This window comes from Fulmarus glacialis, unplaced genomic scaffold, assembly GCF_000690835.1.
Source record: "Fulmarus glacialis isolate BGI_N327 unplaced genomic scaffold, ASM69083v1 scaffold16332, whole genome shotgun sequence".
In the NCBI taxonomy this organism is placed as follows: domain Eukaryota; kingdom Metazoa; phylum Chordata; class Aves; order Procellariiformes; family Procellariidae; genus Fulmarus; species Fulmarus glacialis.
This window is the reverse complement of record NW_009197358.1, coordinates 7,546-28,207: the sequence shown is the minus strand read 5'-3', so window position 1 is coordinate 28,207 and position 20,662 is coordinate 7,546. Positions and strand designations below refer to the sequence as shown.

General features: G+C 40.8%; 1 protein-coding gene across 2 annotated transcripts; it reads right to left on the bottom strand.

The window, feature by feature from the left end:
• Window positions 1-1,791: 1,791 nt before the first annotated feature.
• Window positions 1,792-20,171, bottom strand: FILIP1 (filamin A interacting protein 1). Of its 2 annotated transcripts, XM_009572523.1 has the most exons (3): window positions 17,370-20,103; window positions 10,205-10,262; window positions 1,792-2,223 (listed from the first exon to the last, which is right to left on the bottom strand). In XM_009572523.1, exons 1-3 carry the CDS (start codon window positions 20,058-20,060, stop codon window positions 2,183-2,185), a joined length of 2,790 nt encoding a protein of 929 aa, XP_009570818.1. In that variant the 5' UTR covers window positions 20,061-20,103; the 3' UTR covers window positions 1,792-2,182. The 2 variants fall into 2 exon arrangements, with proteins under 2 accessions (XP_009570818.1, XP_009570819.1); XM_009572524.1 differs by lacking the exon at window positions 1,792-2,223 and having other exon boundaries at window positions 9,854-10,262; window positions 17,370-20,171.
• Window positions 20,172-20,662: the final 491 nt, after the last annotated feature.

The following is a 20,662-nucleotide window of genomic DNA, read 5'->3' as shown; positions in this document are numbered from 1 at the left end:
ATTCATACTGAATCGGCTTTATATTAAAAACTAGACAAGGAAAAATATTTTCTACTTTGGTTGGGACCTTTTAAATCTAGACTCAACTTCAGAATAAGATTTTACTTATATCTTACTCATATTTAAAAGCTGAAGTTTACTTCAGGCATGTCACTGTCACTTTCAAATAGCCCGCAATTTCATTCCAGATGAGCTCAATGTAGTTCCTAACACGGATAGGTTTTGATTCCCAAGTAATGCTTTGAAAATAGATGATCTGGGTCATTACAATGTTCATTCTACTGCGCAGTAAACTGAAATGTGGCACATGCTAAACTTTATTCACCTCAGCAGTATTACTCTCTGAAAGCTGGAATTCTTCTTGACTCGCTCTAAAACATGATCTACAGACACAGCTATGTTATTGGCATACATTGTCTGCCATAAGAAAAAAAAAAACACTCCTTAAAAAACTTGGTGTACAAGCTGAAGTACAAGATATGCCAACAAAATTACTCTTTTGCAAGGATAAGCAGCATTTATTTTGATTACTCAGTATAGCTTTATTAGCAAACTCTTTACAATGCCAATCAACTCCAAGAAAGTTTATACAGGTCCCAGAATATCCTGCCTCTCTACAATGTCAGCATTTGCTGCAGAACTCGTATCTAGAAGAAAAAAACAGCTCCCATGGCTGGCAAGCAAACTAAACCACGAAGATAAAATTGACTACATAGCAGTGCGTTATTACAGCTTCAAAAATGAACTGGCCTATTCATCTCCATGGGATACTGAGTTAATGCACTCTTTCTGGCGTCCCACAGCGTATCTCCTGCAAGAAACACCGTTTTCCCTTCCAAAAAATAGTTTCTCCCAGTAGCTTCTGCAATTAAAAAATCTGCAGTATTTTAAATATGTGCCAATGACTTAGATTAAAAATAATTCATTATGAAATGTGTAAGAAAAAAAGACCCTGCTGGTCTGGTTGCATCCAGCTTTACATATAATTCATTCAGAAATAATTTTAACTATAGCTGCCACAGAACTCTCTGGATGCTATTTGAAAAATTACAGCCACCAGTGTAAGATGTGCCTTCAGCGTATGGCAGAGTGCGTGGCTTCTCATTTATATGGTCTTATTAGTCTTGGACTAATATTCTGATGGTACCAATCGGACGTCTCTGCCAGTGCAGTGAAAGAGCAAGGTTAGAAACCATTAAGTCATTAAGGGCTTGGTGATAGATCCCTCCCTGTATCTTAACATCCAAATCAGTTTTACTATGTACATCACTGTGATACCGCAGTGAAATACCAGTCAGAAAAAGTAACTTCCAAAGGCATACATTCTGTCCCTATAAACAAATATATATGAGTACTGTCAACGTTAAGAAATTAGAGTTAAAATTCAAACACTTGATTACATTTGCATAGTTGTGAAAATTTATTAGTTACAGTGTAATGAAAATCAACTTTTTCGGTACAGGCAGAAGTAAAAACATACATTGTATAGAAAAAAAATCACAGCTTTAAAAACTGGCTTACATTGTTTAAAATGAGTAAATCTGGTTGTATTTCAAGGCATTGGACCTTAATACTTAAATTTATGCCAAACCATCACACAGTGCAAGAAATATTCTGCAATAGTACAAATTCCATACAGCAGACTTCAGAGCATTTAGACTCACAGAATCTCATCGTGGCAAAAAAATGTGCTGAATATTTTTCCATTCAAACATAAAACATTGTTGAAGTTAAATTCTTCTTTCTTTACATACTCTCTATTACAAAAATATCAAATTGCGAATTTGACAGTGTATTCTACAAATAAATGAGCCATGGACAACAGGAATTGCAACTTTGGGACAGTTACTTTACAAAGTGTATTATAAAAATAAATTATATGGCAAACATCAAACAAAATAAAGCACGTGCCTTAGGCTTTGCAAATAAAAGTGAAATTCAGCTGGCAGAAAGACTGCTTCTCTCTCTGTGACTATGTACTTTCAAAACATCAGCAAGGCCCTTCATTCTTAAAGCTCTACCAAGAAAAAAAAGTATAAAATCTACCAGAAGCAATAAATACTTCTGCGAATAATCAGTAGCACAAGTGACCCTGGTGTTGATGGTAGAGAGCTTCTACAGTGATCCATCCAACTGGCAAGGAGGGTAGTGCACACAGAGAGCGTATAGTGGGGGCGGTAACTCATCTAGAGTTCATGCGTAACTGGTGAATGATGACACTCTCTAAAAGAAAAGATAGCAAAACATTTGGGTTTATGAAGCTGCAAATGAATTACAAGTTACTCTAAAGAAGAACAATTACAATGGCAGTGCAAAGCATTTCTCTTCTACGAAGTGTCTCGCAGGCTTGTTCTCGCATCACTGGTTGATAAAAACTGTCCTGGCTAATGCTACAAAGGGAAACTAAATTAGTAGCAGGCTACGACTCAGGAGCCCTTGGCTTCCACTTCGATGTCATGACCATCACTCAGTTGTCCACAGGGAAAAAGAGTAATATAGTCGAATGGATTAAACCACAGCAACACCAAGGTTCCAGTCCCACACCCGAATCAGGTAGAGGAAGACTTGGAGTTGGGTCTCTTGTATCCTGTCTGAGCAAATCCCTCATAAACCTGCTGGCGATTCTGCAATGGGGATGAGGAAGAGGTATGAGGTCAATTCTCATTTTTAATTGAAATTTGGCTTAGAAACCTATGCTGGTTTTATTCAGCAAGTGTGCTTGAATTTTGCTACTGACTTTAACGGGGATAAATTTCAGCCACACCATGCAAAACTAAGTGTTGGTGTTGTCTTTGAAAGGCCGGGTTTAACTTTGCCCTGTGTGTAACGTAGCAGATCCCTGATCCTGATTAATCTCTGGGCTCTCCTGAAATACTAATGACCTAGTCTTCTGTTCTTCTCTCTAAATACACTGCTCCTACAGGCAACTTTTTAAATATAAGAATTTAGCTATCAATGACTTTTTCTCTGAAAAGGTGTATTTTCTGCATTTCAAATAATGTAACTGTACCAATGCTAACTAGAAACATATAATAATACATTTTCAGAAATACTAATTTTCTTAATTGAAATTACTTGTTTTCTTTCTTAAGATTCCTTCCTCTCTTAATAGTCTGAAGATTTTTCAAAATTTACACGACCCAAGAAATGACACTAATCATGTATTTATTCCCTTTTACATTTGTATTGACTTCTGCCTTTGTCTGCTTCCTACCTAATATTTTCAAGATGTTTGATTAAGTTACATTATAAGAGGAAAGAAAATCAAAATGTTTTCCATGTATTTTTAATGCCAGAACTTTGCCACTAGATGGCAGATTCCGGTGATGCTTTTCATACATGGTGAATCAGAAAAGCGGGGCTAAGGCAACATTCAAGAACTTATGTTAAGGCAAATGAAATAATAGAATTTCCCAAATAAAAAGTATTTCTTTTCCATATAATTTATCAATAACAAATGATTTTCAACAACATATGTATACCAGTTCTACCAAATTTGAGCAATGGATGTGAAAGAACCACAAACTACTTACTTACAGTAAGATTTTACCTTACAACCAGTACTGTTCTCTAACTTCAAGCTCTTGCGGAATATGATGTAAAAAGCTGCATTAACTTAGTATCAGATTGTGACCTCAGGCGAACTCTCCCATTAACTTCAATGGGAGTCACATGAACTCTATATGAAACAATTTTTTTCTTAATATTCGCTATGCACATTGTATATTAATACTGAGTTTAGATACAAAATTCTAAAAACTAAATGGGTAGCAGAAAAATATCATGCTCCTTGTAAAGGCTCAGTCACTGAATGAATAGCAAAACTACAGTAGATTTCTGAATCAGTCTTCCTCCTACAGACCAAATACAGCAATTATGCAGAAAAGAGCAAGAGAAATAATAAAAAGATCAAATGATTTCCACTTCTAGTATTCATTTATTCATTCATATCTCACACACGTATATCTATGCTCTTAGTTTGTCTATCAGTTGTTTGTATTTGAAATGCTTATTTATGTATAAATATATGTATTACACACACACACACACACATATACACACACACACACACATTCTAGTTACTAAAAGAGGTGTCTGAGTAGTTATTAAGCTAAAATTATAGTAGATTTTATCAGAGTTCTGTTGGACCACCCTCTGTAGGAATATGATTATATCTGTAGGATATTATTACATAACTTTTTGTAGGGTTATAGCTGTGAATATTTCAAGGAGCTATGAATTCACTTAAACAAAACAATTTATTTTAACGACAGGAAAAGAAAACAAAGTTAATATAAAACTGCTAATTCTGCTTTCAGTCCCACTGATGTAAATCAGAACTTCTCTGAGAAACACATCATAAACAGCTGGCCTATCAAAAATATCAGTTCATACAATAAAGCACATCAACTGACATTTAACATATGAAGTTTAATTTCTTCTTACAATATATACGAACAGTAACACCAGATAATACAAAAATGTATGTACCACAGACAACGCACGCCCAAGCGACAGAAAAGAATAATACATCAGTATTTCTATTTTTAAAATCCTGTTGAAGGGAGTTTTTGAGGTGAAGAACGATTCATACCCGAGTGATTCATACCTGACTCTCAGAGCTGACAGCTCTGCATCTGAGAGGAGTTAACCCTGACGGCATCTTCCAAAAAGCCAAGTAAGAGCAGTGTGTAGGTAGTAAGAAAGATTCAAAAAGTGAAGTTATCATATATAATGAGAAATATTGCATACGGTTTCGCCTGAGAGCGCTCAGTAAAGAGGATAACTCGCACTGACGTAGGGGAGAAAAACATTCCCCTAAATGAAAACAAGTTCGAAAGATGAGCTCACAGAAACTCCTGCCAGCAAACTACAGGTTTCAAACCGACTCAATGAAATTGGCCACTGATGTGTGATGGGAACATATAATTGGTCTGAAAATTGTCCTGACTCTTGCAGCTTATGCCAAGCACCTGAAACCCAGCAGGACAGTAGCTTACTCTCTTTAAAGATGTGCTCTTCCACTTCTGATCAGAATCACTGAAAAGTCATGTAAATATTGGGCATATTTTAGAACATGTGTAGCATATTTCAGGCGGTAACATATGACTTGGCATTCAGTTGGCATGAATCAACATATTAATGTGACTTTCGAGATTACTCAAATGATGCTAATTACTATGTGCTGTAAGTGGTCTGAGATTTAAATATGGTAACATGCATACTCTATGGGCATATTCAGAAGAGTCACAAAGTGTTACTTGTTTTTTGAAAAATCACACTAATGGGTGTCACAAAAGGAAAAAAAGGTGGGCCAAATAAATCAAAATCTCTGTTTTTCTTCTGTTATTTACTTAGCATGTTTACTGATCTGAGAGAAATCCCCCAGGCGTTAGGGCTGAAGTTCTGTGCTCCCTCATTTTCAGTCACACTTACTCAAATGTATTGCTCTGCTAATGACTACATTAGCAGTACTCGTATGTAACAGTAATTCAGGTGATGGGATCTAATCTAGAGAACACAGCGGAAAACTTACTAGAACTAGATTTAAAATCACAGAGATCATCCGGAGAACTGAGGGTGCACCTTCTCAGTCCATGTGTGCTGCTCATTAATGGGTTGGCCCTTTCCCTGCTCTTCTGCCTCTCCACCTTACTGCTGTCCCAAGCCGTATGCTCCCAGTTATCACGACTGCTTATATGGCCACGCAGTCAGCCAGAACAGGGCATCTCTCCAGCTGACATTGAATCCTACCAAAAATAGAAAGATCGGTTCTCAGCCAGCTCAGTTCCTGATGAAGCACTGTAACTATCATTATTACTCTGAGTTGAGTGCATTTTACTACTGAGACTGTTCCACTGCATAAAAAAAATCAATACAGAGAAAAAGGTAAGAGAGAACGCATGAGGATGAGTCATTTTAGATGATCACCTGGGCAGAGGAAGGTTTGGTTTCTGCATTGTAATCCAGTAATGTAGAATACACAAGAAGCCCTGTAAATAAAGGCCCTAATATTTTCCTATGAATTGGTGTCTCAGAGTTTGATTCTTCGGTGCCTAGTTAAATCTGAGGTCTGAACAAAGTTTGTCCTTGTGGTATTTCTGACATCCCTCTTTTGTGTTCATTCTTTGACGTTTTATGAAGGTGAGCTCATGCTACATTCTTCCGCGCTGTGGGGCACTGCTAAGGTCTTGCTCCTCTCCTCTGTCGCCCTTTTCATTAAACTGGAAGAACTTCTTATTCTGGAGACCCTTATTGCTTTGTCAGATATGGTTGAAATTGGTTGGTGTGTTCAATGTTATTCATCAACGAAGGACAGATGGAGGGATGGATGAACACAGACACTTCACCTTATAAGCCTTCTTTTCACAAAAGGCCAGGCTCAAAGGCAGCCTTTGGGACAGGGACCAGAATCCGGGAGGGCTCCCTCCTCCTAGTTCAATATCCTGACCACTCAACCACGCTTTTCTTTCTGCTCAGTGAATACTGAAGCCCTCCATGCAGAACAGCACAGCCTTTACAGGAGGGAATGAGAATGCCACCTTCTTCCCCCTTAACTGTCTGTCAGTGCTATCGGTGAACTGGCTGGAGCTGATGTGGGTTTGAGTCTCCTCAGATACTGGTGAGAAGAGGGACCCGTCTCCTACCTTTGACGAAAGGTTTCAATCAAAAGCTTTTTAAAATAAGCAGCACTACCTCTACATTTGTACGGTATATGATTTACTAGGAGGCATTCATGATTCCACAGTCACTTTAAAACAGCCACTGGTTTCCTACGCCTTCCTTCTTTCTTTTTCTGGCCCGAGAGCCTGGACCTAAGCTATGTTAAAGCGAGCCTTTATGCTTTTTGCCAGATTCCTTTTAGTTCAGATCAGTTCCCCAGTGAAGTTCAAACACTTGTGCCAGCTCAAGGGACAACCACATGGAGGTGAGTACTTTCTTGGCTGGAGGTGACAAAGACAGGACTGCAGCTTTTGACTCCAGCGGGGGTTACATCCTGACTTGAAGTGACCATGAAATTTTGGCTTGACTTAAAGCCCTTAGAGGAAATACAAGAATAGCTAGATTATGGATCTCGATTAGGTTCAGAGGCTGCAGTGCTGGTTAAGTCACAAGTGAAACACTGACTAGACAAGTGCAGTGGAAGAACTTCAGGAAGATCTTCAGGATGCCTCTGGGGCTTAGGCACTGTCTTTAGACTTGGTTGTCTAAATTGCCTAGGAGCTGACCTACTTGAATGGAGAATCTTACTGTAATCACTAAACATTACCGTCTTCAGATTCAGAGGAAATTCCAATATAATAAAGACAGTTACACTCCAACTTTTAAGACTTCTGAACTATAGGCTTTCTTTTTTCTTCATCTTACCCTTCTTCTACCTTTAAGAAACAAGTCAATTAAAACAGATGTTAAAAATGATGAGTACAACTAAATACCTATTTTTAGCTAATGGTTAAACCAGTTGCCTGATTCCAACTCTTTGGGCTTCTGCTATGGAGCATAAGTTCCTTTTTGTTGTGCTGCCCCTGGGAAAAATAACAGGATCCTCGGTCTGACCTGTCTGGAATTTCTCGAGTCCGTCTCCTGAAATCCTACTGACTCTACAAGAGTAATCCCCGGCTTGTGCCCGCAGTTCTGGTTCAGTCGTGCTAATCTGTGTGTCTTGGATTTCGGGTACTGTAAGGCTGGCTTGTTTCTTCAGGTGAATTGGTTTCTTGGATCTCAAGCAAAACAAACAAATCTTTCAACCACAGGCACACATAGAAGATTGCCCTGAGTATAGCAACAGTTAACTAAGGCAGTAAGTTTCTTTGAAACAAGGATCTGAAAAGAAAGGCTTAAGGCAGCTGTAGTTCATCACTGTATCAAGCCACATTAGCTTGGGGCTCATGTTTGCAATATTATTTAAATGACTGTTTTGACCTGAAGACTTGCTTCAGTGCCAGTATTTAGAGTGAATATCCAGCAAAAAGCTCTTAATAATGTGTTTTCTTCAAACATCTGCTATGTTACAATAAGATCTCAGCAACAATTTATTGACAGATTGAGGCTTTTAAGTGATAACAATTAGTTGAGAGGATCTGCTATATTTCTGGCATAGTAACTCACAATTGCTTGCTAATTCCACTTTCCAAGTTTTAGCTGAAATACTGGGAATTGAGTGTTATGAAAAATGCTACTAATACAAATCTGATTTTCAGATGTCATAGGAGCCAGAACCTTAAAATTAACAGGTATTGCAGGTGCTACACATGTAAAAATTGAAACCTACTTCTTTTCTGATGTGGCAGCAGCTTTTACACCACAGACAAAATGCTCTTCACGTGAATAATAAAATGCCAGCTTTACGCTGGGATAATGGCCATATCTGGATCTTAAATTGGAGAGTAATGCAAAGTGCAGACTGAAGACTAAACATTGCTTGGACTGCGTATAATTTTGCTGACCTTCTGTGGCAGATTCTTCCATCAAATCTCTTCTCCCAGACAGAAAGCCATTTAATGTATCACCCACTGGTGCATTCTCTTTTCTGTGAATAGTATTTATTATTTATTGGAGGTCTTCATGCCTTGCCTTCTAAAAGCTATTCCTAACCACTGGGTCCTTTACAGCTTGCTTGGTGGTTGAGGTATTATACAAGTTTTAAAACCATCATTTATTAGTCTGCTCGGCTCCATTTCTTTTGGTTGTGACTTTCTTCTGTGGAAATCGATCACTTAATGGAAATGCCCTTTAATAATTTTACTGTTATTAAATAAACAATCATAACAATCATTGGCATCCACACCATTTCCATGCTGGAACAATTCCTTAAAACATGCTTAAAAATGCAAACATATAAATGAGGAAATCACAAAGAGGGAAGGAAAAACGATGAATCGCCATGGTATTGTGAGGCAGTCTGTATTTAAGACAAAATATTTCAAACAACTGAGAACTGAGAGTAATTTCCATACCAAACCCTATCTCTTTCACTGTCTGTACCTGAGCTGTGCCTTTCAATAGCAATTTCTGCCACCAGCAGTCTGTGTTTACTTCCCCTCTAAGACATAAGGATGCTTGGCAACTAAGGTTTAAATATAGCATCCAGCCAGGAAAACTGAAAACCTAGTGAAGTCAATGGAGTGACTTGCTACATCGCCTTTAGTGGTCTTTGGAGCAAGCACAAATGGACTGTATTGATTGTATTAATGCACTGTATTGATTGTATTGATGGACTGTATTGATCAATGTTTCTCAAGCTTTTTTTAAGGACTAAACACCTTTTGGCTCACTTGCCTTCATCTGATCCCTGAGCTGGCAGTAACCCAGTGTGTGTAAGTCGGGGACCCGGCTGGAAGTACTGTCCACAAGTGTTAACCCCCTCTGGAAGAAATAAGCTGCTGCTTACTACTGCTGCTGCCTACCCCCTTGTATTTTGTAACCACCTTGAGAAAGCAGCTCACCACTGAGAAACGCGGATTTGGATGGGAGACTCCTAGAGAGAAGGCTGGTCACAGGGTGCCTGTCCTTTCTCTCTTCCCCTCCCTCCCGCACCTGAGGTACTAGCTATCATTAAAATAGGACCTCGAGTGCGCTGTCTCCTGGCATTGCTTCCCTAGGCAACATGGCATCTCAAAAAATGTGATCACAGGCAGGAAGGAAAGTGCCCCATGCAGCAGAGAAGGTGGAAAGTGATCCGTTAAGGTGGAAGACAGTCTAGTAAAAGTGACCAAATTTCCTTTGATCTATTAAAATGTGACCAAGTCTATCATTAAGAAATCCTGGGCTAAATTAATAACCTAGTGCAGTTGCCCCATTCTCCCTTCCTAGGCTGAAAATCTTCCTGGCGTACAACTGCCTTTTTGATGGCTTTTTTTTTTTTTTTTTTACTTCAGGAAGAAAACAAAAGGATGTTGTTACTTAAGTAGTCAGTGCACACACTTGTTAGTTTGTTGTAAGCAACAGCTGCAGGACTCCGTTAGTACAGGCAAACGTGAGCAACTACACAGACAGGGGGCCGACTTCCATGGTAGCAGTAAAACCTGCAGAACGTACCCCCTGAGCCACCGCCATCAGCCCTGACCCCCACCCAGGGAGGCAGAGCTGCTGGCTGAAGATTTCTTCAGTTCTATTTTCATAGACTGAGTCTCGGCACGAGGCTCGAATTTTGTCACATTTCCTGCTCCTGGGGCTGCCACTACTGGCTTTCCTGCTTTCATACCTTTTGACACAGGAATGCGGGTGGGTGTAGGTCTCGGGGATGACCCATCCTGTCCTGTCTGCAAAAGAGAGAGACAGAGAGAAATTACATGGACGGAGGACTTTTTCGTCTCCTATACGCTCATCTTATACTTTTCATTGGCTCTTCATTTACCTCTCAAGCAACAATGTCCTAAATCACGCCTATTAGCAAATTAACGTTCACGTTTGGAACCTGGCTGTAGCACGTACTGCTAGAGTAGGACCAAAGGTACAAAGTCAGGATCAAACGAGTTCCCAGAGCTGCGGTCTGGTGTTTTGGATCAAGATGTCATGAGGATGGGAATCCCTGCAAAATCCAATTCCACAGCACGACACAGTGCAGGACGGCCTTAGAGGCTACCGAAACGCTGGCTTAGCTGTCAGACAGGTGCAATATTAGCACCTTGCACAGAGACTAGCCCGGGCCCTCAAAACAGCATAGCCATGTGAGGCTAATGCTGAACCCAGAGTAACTGCCATATTTTCAGATCTGGGGCGAGATTTCTGAGCAGTATAGATAAAATTGAACTTTGGTTCCCAAAGTATGCTGGGGCCACTTATTTCTGCACTGGGAAGTGCAGGGGCAGAGGGAAGTGAGAAGGGCTGGGAGAGGGAGACAGGGCACAGATTTGGATTTCCTTTTCCTTGTGACCATGGGAGGAGGGATGTGGGAGAGGGCTCCCCCCTCTCCAAGCCCTAGTCACCACTTGATGAACTCTGGCGAGGGTGAAGCAGGCAGCCCAGATTTCCAGGGATACCTCAAGGCAGTGTGAACATGGTCATTTTACTACCTCTGCCAACCGGCCTACCAAGCACACTTATCCTCAAGTTTGGGGACTTCAGAATACAAAAAAAAATATGGCCTTGAGAAATTTTTAATGTTTTTTTCTTCTGGATGGAATCCGGCGAGGACCCAAGCATGGGGCTGGCAGACCCAACACGATGCCTACCAGGGACCTGTGCCCTGCTGGAGGCCATTCCGGCTATACTATAGCTTCAAAAATGGCAGTCGGTACATACGTTTAGGCAACTGAATCCCACTGTGTAAACACACAAGGAGCACTTGGATAGGACAAAAAGATTCAGAAGGGCCAACTAGTCTTTTCTGTCTCCATTGGCCAGATAATGTTGCACATACTCTGCAAGGCCAGAACTAAAAGCTACACCTTAGGACCATGACCTAAAGAAAATACTTATAACCATGACAATTCTGAGAGGAAAATGTGTTTTATCTTCTGCAGTGTGCAATACAGACACAAATGTTAACAGTGACAACTTCAGTGTCTCAGCTGAATTTCATATGTGACTTTTTTCCGTTCAGATAATGAAGACTTTGATCTCACAAAAGAGAATACTTTTCATAAGGTTCTGGAATCCTAGCTAGACCCATCTGCTGAATGACTAAATTCTGCAACTTATGTCATGTAAGCAAAATAAAACTAAACTGCTGAAACAGATTGGATTAGGGGATCGTGTCAACTGCAACATGTATTTGCACATTCACTTAAAAAATGCTTTTAAAAAATGCTTTTAAAAAATGCTCCATGAAGGAGCATTTTTCTCTCTCGAAGGATTTCCAGCCAGTAGCATCAGAGCCCTCTGTCTGCATCCTGAGTATTCAAAGGAAAACCATTCCTTAATCTTCTAAGAACAGTTCAAAACCCCATGCGTACACAAAAAAAATCTCACAATTGCAAAACTTGAATGCTGTCTGCCTGGCAGGAAGGAAGCCATTTTCAATAACTAAAAGCAACATTTACAATAGCAGAATAGCAGTCTAAAGGCTAATATGGAACTCACATGTAGATGTCAAAACAAGTTAGGCCCATACAATTCTGTAGGGCAAAACATGCAAATGCATTCCATCAGCCTTGGAAAATATGTCAACATCCCAGGGAACCCAAATGACAAACATCTTGTACTCCCTGAAAGAGCTCCACAGTGTGTAAACATGAGGCAATCAAATGAAGTAGCTGGAATCTCAGGCATTTCTTCAGCTTTATTCACATGTAAATTATTAACTAAGGATTTGGGCGCTTTCAAGTTACTCATTTCAAGCCTAAATCACTCAAAAGCACTTTGAAAAGAACTCTAACTTGCTTTAAATTTCTTAAGTTGCCCTCTTTACGGCATACTAACATGTTGATCGTATGGATGCTAATGCCTGCTTCACACGCAGCTGCAAAAGCATTTTGTATTTGCTAAGCCGCGACAAATGGCACAAAGGTGGCTCTTCAGCAAGCAGTCCCCTTTTGCGAGAGCGAGGGGGTAAGCAGGCAGAGGACAATCTCTGGTACACGTCCGTAGTGTCTATGGCAGAGAACCCACATGACTGTCTGTCTCTTGGCCATTCCTTCCATGACCCAAGCACCAAGCAATTCCCTCCAGCCCCGTTTGTCTGTAGCCTGCTGTCTTGTCTTCTGGTTGATACAGGAATGCGGCTCCAACCAGAAACCAACTCTTACGCAGCCGGCACGGAGCGCCCGAGACGCGGCCCCGCGGGACGCAGAGTGACGCTGGCTGGCTCTGAGCTGGCAGTATGTGGTACTGGGACAGCACAGGGGGCCAGAGCAAGGTTAGTAAACACACTACTGAGAGGGAGATAAATACATGCAGCCGCTAAGCTGGTTAGGTCGATAATCAGCGCTCACTGCAGACACTGGCAAGTATATTAAGCAGTGAGGTTGCAGTAAGGTTGGACAGTCCCATTAAAGGAAGAAAAGCAATTTGAATGTACAGAACATTTAGCATGTTTTAGTGGTTTATAACAGAACCTGTTCAGTGCATTTTATTGACACACAAAAGGAGTGCTTTCATGCACACATACACTTTTGGAATATTTTAGTAACAAAGGTGCTTTTTCAGCACTTGTTCTCGATCAGATCAGAGACCAGCTTGCCCTGGACAGAAATGGTTCAGTTCAGTGGTTGATACGTAGGTACGCAGTGCAATTTGAGATGCCTTGGGCCATTCAAGCCATCTGCACAGGGCTGGTAGATAAGACAGAGGACCCAAAGAGACATGCAACCTCTGATAATGGGGCTGGAAGTTAGGCAGGCTACTTGACAGCACTTAAAATGACACTAAAGAAGTATGTTTAGGCAATTGAAAAGGTGGGACTTGCGATCTAGTCAACACAGTCAGTGGAGCCCAGTGGGCAATTCAGCTCACCCCGAAGCTAGCAGTGCCTCAGCTGAATCGCCCTCCAGCCTCCAGCATACAGGGCTCAGTGCTGACAGGGGGACTGATGACTAGGGACTGATTCAGTCGCTTGCACTGAGGCATCTTGTGCCATCTGAGGTATCCCGAAAGCTTCCCCTGCAGAAAGGTACAGGTCCGCGTTACTCCTCCCAGCCTCATGCACGTGTCTCAACTGCCATAGGGCATGCAGATAGCACCACGCACCTCTATACGGGCGAGTGAGCTGACCCCTGGATCTGTAGTAACTCAAACAGAAGCTTAGAGCATATATGGGACACCTACAAAGAACTAAATTTAGATGCCGATCTCAAACTAAATGCTGCCCAAATGAAAGTAGCCTTATAGCTGCTTTAATGTGTGCCCAGTTAGCTCTGGCACCCGCAGCCTTTCAGCCGTGCCTTGCTGCCTCGGACACAGGACACCCTGCGTGGTTGGTGCCATGCCACTTCGCTGGCTCTGCTGCAGCCGGGATTCCCTCTGCTCCCTGCCGATTTGCATGTCACCGGATTCACTGTGTATCCTGGCAGCATAAACAGCCGGCGCTGGATGCCAGGCTTGTAGGAGGTGGGGAGCACAGGGATGAAGTGATTATAGGACTGACACCCATCCTGGTAGCCAAAGAAGATCCAAATTCACCAGCAATCCTACAACCAAATGTAAGGCCTAAATCAAAAAACAGGATATAGATACCACAGTTGTTCTTTTCCCAAAGATTATTTAGTTTTATTCTTTGGGTTTTTTAATGTAAACTATATGAACTGTTCTGGGAACAGGGACTTGGGCTAATGTGCTAAAGCAAGACTAACAACCAGGCTACAGTTTCAGGCTCATTTTGGTCTGCATATCCTCTGGTCTCATAGTCTTGAATTTTTGGTTGTGCGGTGGTCCATCTGTAATAAAAAAATTATCTGCTAGGTCTGCTAGGCTAGTCCAAGTATTTTCCTGGGAGTGGGTTTGACTCTAATCAAGCTAAGGAGGACCAAAACCCATTTTTTCCACTTCTATGGTAATTACCTAAATCCATAGGCTATGATATAAAAGGCAGTTACCTGATTAGGGTTTGGTTCTTTTTTTTTTTTTTTCATCAAAGCGGCAATGGTTATGTTAAATGCTGAATTCAATCCAGCTGGTCTAACAGCCTCCATCACATCAGCACTGGGATCCAGGATGCACCAAAGCTCCTGCCGCAGAGACCCCTGTGGGACTGGGCAATGCCGGGTGGCAGCGCTGGTGTGACGAGCCCTGGGCTTCTGCAGCAGGCAGAATATGAAGTGCCTCCAAAACATTGGGGTCCAGTGAGTTCAGGTGCCAGTGGAGACACAGTCACCAACCGGTGCCTTTTTTGGTTTATAGTTTTGGTTAAGTGCTCAAAAACTTCCCAAATTCTCCTTCAGGTGTCTGTGTCTTTCTTTGGATCAGGGTCTCATTTTATCTAAATCAAAACTGTTGCAGACTCAAAATAGGACTTAGATCAGTGGAATATAAATCTCTAGTTACTCTAGAGTGTATGTCAGTGTAAATCAACACAACAATAACACCCTTTAATCCTCCACCCTTCTAACTGGTCCATTGTGAAACCAGTCTCTGGTTTTGGACTGACATATGCAGGGAGACACCACAGCTCAGGCTGAATCTTTGAAAGTACCTTAAAATTAACTTCACCTGCAGTACTGAAGATAACTCTATAAATTCAAATTGGAAGAAGAGTTAAATGTTTTCAAATATGAAAACAGTAACTGCAAATTTGTTATAGCAACAGATGAGAGCTAGGAACTTCAGAATTATTTTCCCCTTCGTAGCTTGAGACTGCATTAGTACATTGTACAAAGCATTTTGTATGAGGAGAGTTAAGAAAAAAATTAAAGCCAGTGAGCTAAGAAAGCAGCTTTGTATCAGTTTGTCTTCTTTGATTTTATGAACTTAAACCCTCAAAATTATATCAATGTTGGTTTCTTCTAGGGTTACTGAGTAAATAATCACAACTTGTTTTTTCTGACTAGGGGTATTGAAATGTGTTTGTAAAGTAGTCGTTTGCGAAACAGATGGTGAATATACTACTTCTGGGGTTTTTTTCAGAGGGTTAGGGAGGAAAAGGCACATTTGGGCTTGTTCGAAGTTCCCTGTTCTAGGGAACTAGAGACTAGGGACCTTAAAAAACAAAGGGAAGCATAAGATAAAGTAAATCTTATGGTTGAACTATTTTCCTTACATTCCAAATCAGGGAGGATGAAGTGAAAGAAGCCACTTTTTAGCCAGAGGAAAACAAAACAAAAAAGTTTTGTCTGCCACGGTTCAGTGCATCATCACAGTAGAGACAGACATCTAGTAAAAAAGAATGAGGAACTCTTAAAAAAAAAAGTTTTCCAAGCTTCTGAGAGACAAAGGAGTTTGTAAAAGAATTAATTCAAGACTTTTAAAAAAATGAACAGTTGCCCCTTGTATGTAGGAAAACATTGCACAGTAAAGTATCTACAATACATTATAGACGTGGGGAGAGAGAAAGCACGCATATGCGATCCCAAATAGATCCATATGACGAATGCAAGTTTTCTTAAGTCAGGGGGCTTAAATGGGAATGGCAGCCTCTCTCCAAAAGTGTGGAAACATATCTTAAATACACTTTAACATTTCAGCTTGGAAAGAGATGGCTGAAGAGGCGTGTTGTAGGGCTCTGCAGACTCCTGAGCGGCACCGACAAATGAACAGGGGATTCAGTATTTGTCAAGATACAAGAAAGAGGCTGTAACCAATGAAGGTATTGCATAAAAGGTATCAGACAAAAGAGCATTTTTCCCCAGAGCCCACAACCGAATTCACTGCCCCCTGATGTTGTGGAAACAACAGTATAAATGAGTTCAAAAGGCAATTAGACGAATAAATAGAAGAAAACTCCGCCATGGTCTATTAAACACAAAGATGTGGCTACAGGCCCTCGTTCAGAAAAAAATACCCACCTTTTGCCAAAAAGTGGGAACAGACGCTGAGGGAAACATTACTGTGTGTTTACCCACTTAAATTAATCCTCCCCTAAGCATCTGCTACAGGCTCTGTCTAGCTAAATAAGCTTTTGGACTAATACAGTACTGCTGGTTTTCTATTTTAGTTAAATTCTTCGTTCCCAGGGTATTTTCAACTAAAGCAATGCAAAACCATGTCCAATAATAAACCTGGGGGGAGGACTATCAAAAAATATTGTCCAGTATGTTTAAAGATAGAGGTTAGAGACTGGTTTAAGTATGAAAAAGAAGCCGGGGTACCACCACAGAGGCACAGAGAGAAAGCAGCAAAAAATATGTTAGAGGAAGCACTGTTGTAATACAGCCCTTATAAAAGTTGAGAATTTCAGAGGAAGAGAAAGAGCTTTACTATTCACTGGCTGAAAAAAGCTTGGACCTGTAAGCAATGATACCGTGTCTGGCTATTTATTCCTTTAGAGTTCAGCATTACAGCAGATATTAATTGAATTATAACTACAATGGGATTACGCCAAAGAAATGCCAGCCTGCGTGATGCGCCAGCTGGGCCAAAAATCATTATGGGTATTTTCATATTTTCAGAAGTCAGAAATTGCACTCACCAAAAACAAAAATACAGTTTCCTCCTCTGTCATCTCCATCGTCCTTTGTCCCTCTCTGTCTCTCACTTGCAATTTTACAGGATTGCCATTATGAAAATAACTTTAAAGGAACTTTGCAGGAACTTCCTTTGAAAGTTACCCCTTTGGGAGATAATGCCTAAAGTGTACCAGCGTCCAGTGCTGGTACAAAAATATATGAATCAGGCAAATTCTGACTTTATAGTTAAGCTCGTATCTGAAACAAATGTAGGGAAGCCAAGAGTTTCTCCTCACCCCACCCATTCTTTCCCTGCTGGTGTCTCAAACCCAAACTATGGTTGCCCTTCTCCTTACCGTGAGGACTACATCATGAGACTACGCTGCTTACCACTGATTGTGTTCCTCGGGTGGAAGACGTTGTAACAGGCGTTATAGTGATAGTACTTGTCACCTTGCTTGCTGCAGGTCGCGAAGACAGATTGTTCCGGGGCGATCGAAGGACGGTACCGGTCCCAACTTCTTTCTCTGCTGCTATGTTCACCGGTCTGACTGTTATCACAGGACTCGCGCCATCAGGTGCAGCACTGGGAGAGCGTTTAAACTGGGAACCTAAGTGGATGTGGATTTTGTTGTCTTCTGTCGTAATAATGTTGGCGTTGGCATTGTACTTGCGGATTGGAGTTGGGACGGTTTGTTTTTCCGGCGTTACTTTGAAGACAGCCCTTCCCATAGTCATATCTTGTGACTGCGGAGAGACAGAGATTTCTGCTGGTGCTGCGGATGTTGATACTGTCATAATCTGAATTGGCGATGCAGGTCTGTCGGCAAAGGGTGCTCTCCCTCCCTCTGGGGACTTTTCCCTGGAGAATGTGGTTATAGTGACTGGAGACATAGAACGATCTGGGCCCATGGGACTTTCACTGCCTTTCCCTTTTTGGGGCATAACGTTTGGAGAGGGAATGATGGTTATTCGTGGCTTCTGATTTCCCAAAGTAGGAATGACGGTGGTACTTGAAAAAAATTCTTCTGAGGTTGGACTGGTTATCTCCAAAGTAGCTGTGCTGTTCTCATGGTCTGGCGTCACCCGAATATGAAGAGGTTGGCCTTGCTTTGGTGAAAGAACAACCTCCCCAGGATGTGCTGGACTACCGTGGGTTCGGGCTCCTTTATCAGGAGTTCCCTGAGCCCCAGTTTCCCTCTTTCTCATCCATGGTATCCAAGATTTCCTCATTGCAAGTTCATTCGCTGCTGGAGGATATCTCTCGAGCACTGAAGAACGCTCTATGGGTTTTTTCAGACCTACCTGTCGTAGATTGCTCATGATGTGATTCTCCTCCTGGAAGGATTTCCTTATAAACACTGCTGGAGTTTCTTCTTCTGCTGCTTCACTGCTTACAGCATCTGTTTGCACGCCGGTGGATGTCACGGGAACATCGACCATTCTTCGTCCATTTATGCTGGGCCTCAGAGCACGGCTGTAACGCTTAGAAAGCTCCAGCTCTCTTGTTAGGTTCAGAACTTCCTGCCCCATGCTCTTGTTTTTATTTTCTTCTTCCATAAACCTTTGCTGCAGAACCGAATAATCGACTTGGAGCTGAGAAAGCTGGTCTTCTTTGTTCATCAGCTCATGGATTTTTTCCTTAAGAGCTTGAACTTCTGCTTTCAAATCTCTGCTTTTGGCCTCTTCCAGACGAAACCTGTGCCTCAACTCTGCCTCCTGGCTCACTGCTTCACCTTTTTCTATTGCTTTGGTTTTGGCAATCTGGAGCTTCATCTCCTCCAGCTGTTGAGAAAGAAAGTTAGCTTTATCCTGCTCTGTCCTAAATTTCTGCTCTAGCTGATCATATTCATCTTCTGTCTTCATCAAATCTCCTTCAACCACTTCCAATTGTTTGAGACGTTTTTTCAGTCTTTCAATTTCAATGGTAAGTTCTTTAATCTTGTTGTCCTCATGACAACCATGCTCTGGTCCTTTCCTGGTTCGACCTCTTGTAATTTCTCTTTCCACTTCCTCCATACCATCAATTCTTTTCTTTAACAGGTCAACTCTACAGCTTAGTTCAGAGGATTTTTCTTCTTCACTTCTCAGTTTGCCAGTTAACTCATCCCTTTCCTTTGTCAAACTGGACACTTTTTCCTCCATTTCAGATTTCAGTTTCAAAAATTTCTTACTTTCTTCTATCAGTTTCTCTGTTACATCCATAACTTTCCCTTGTTCAACTTTAAAATTCTTGTTTAGACCCTCAACCTTTTTTTCCTCCTGTTTTATTTTTTCCATCATATTTTTTCGTTCATCAACCAACATTACAGTAAATGACTTCAGCTTTGTGAGGTCATCTTTTAAGCTTATTTCAGCCTTTTCCAACTTGCTTTCTGATGCCTCAAGGTCTTTCACTCGGGTCTTCACCACTTCCAACTCATTTAGCAGATCCTTAGTCAAATTCTTTTCTTTCTCTAAGTTTATGTGTAGCTGGGTGCATTCAGACTTACTTTTACTGAAAGCCTCTTCCAGCTTCTCTAGTTCTGACATTCTCTTCTGCAATTTTTCCACTTCAAGTTTCAACTCTTTGCTATGGTGCTCTTCCTCTTGCAGTTTATTTTTCAGCTCTTTACACTGGGATTCAGTTTTTGTGATCTCTTCATCTTTCCCCTCCATTTCAAGCACACGCTTGCGGAGGTTTTCCACTTCTGCCATTAAACTAGAGTTCCCACATTCCCCTTTTGCTATTTTATCTCTTAGTTCTTGAAGTTCCTCCTCAGCTTTTTGAAGATTTTTGTTAGTTTCTTCTAGCTCCTCTATTCTGCGAGTCAACCCCACTAGCTTAAGCCTTAGCTGTCTATTATGTGACTCCTGATTAGCCAGTTTAGCAGTCATCTCCTCATATTCTTGAGAAAATGATGACGTTTTGTGTTCAAGTTCTGCCTCTAACTTCATCAGTTTTTGTCCATCTTCTTTTGTTTTTGCACTAATAATTTTAAGCTTTTCTTCTTCTTCCTTTAGTTTTTGGTTTAAGTCCTGTATTTTCTGGCTTTGTTGACCAAGTTGTTCAATATGCATTTGTCTTTCATCCACCAGCATGAGTGCAAACGATTTGAGCTTGACTAGTTCTTCTCTTAGTTTATTGAGTCTCTTCGTATATTCCTTCTCCTTCCGGGCTTGATAGATCTTCTCCTGCTCAAGAAGTTTCTTCAACCTGAAACAAGTTAGAAGAGATGCATTAAACTAAAATATATATATAGGTGTATTCCTCCATTTTTTAAATCACCTTCATTTTATCAATTTTTTTTCCATTAATAACCTAGGTAGTCTTTCAAGAAATAACTACCTACTACAGTTACATTCCCAAACCAAATATTTTAAATTACAAAAGTTAACTGAAAACTGTATAAAATCATCTAGAAATCTGAAAAGCAGTGAAATTCTATACATGTATAGATAACAAATACATCAGGTTTCAATTCCTTTACATTTATTTTTTCTGTTAGGATGACATTGGTAAAAGTATATAATATCCCAAAAGGACAGGTATATCGACTCACCAATCCATTTATACCAAACTTGTTTTACAAGGTGGATTCCTCCTTATGTCTTGCATACACAAAAATGTGTAAAATAAGATAAAAAATGAAAACTAATTGCTATATGCAGCCATACATAAATGGATCAATCCTGGTTATAAA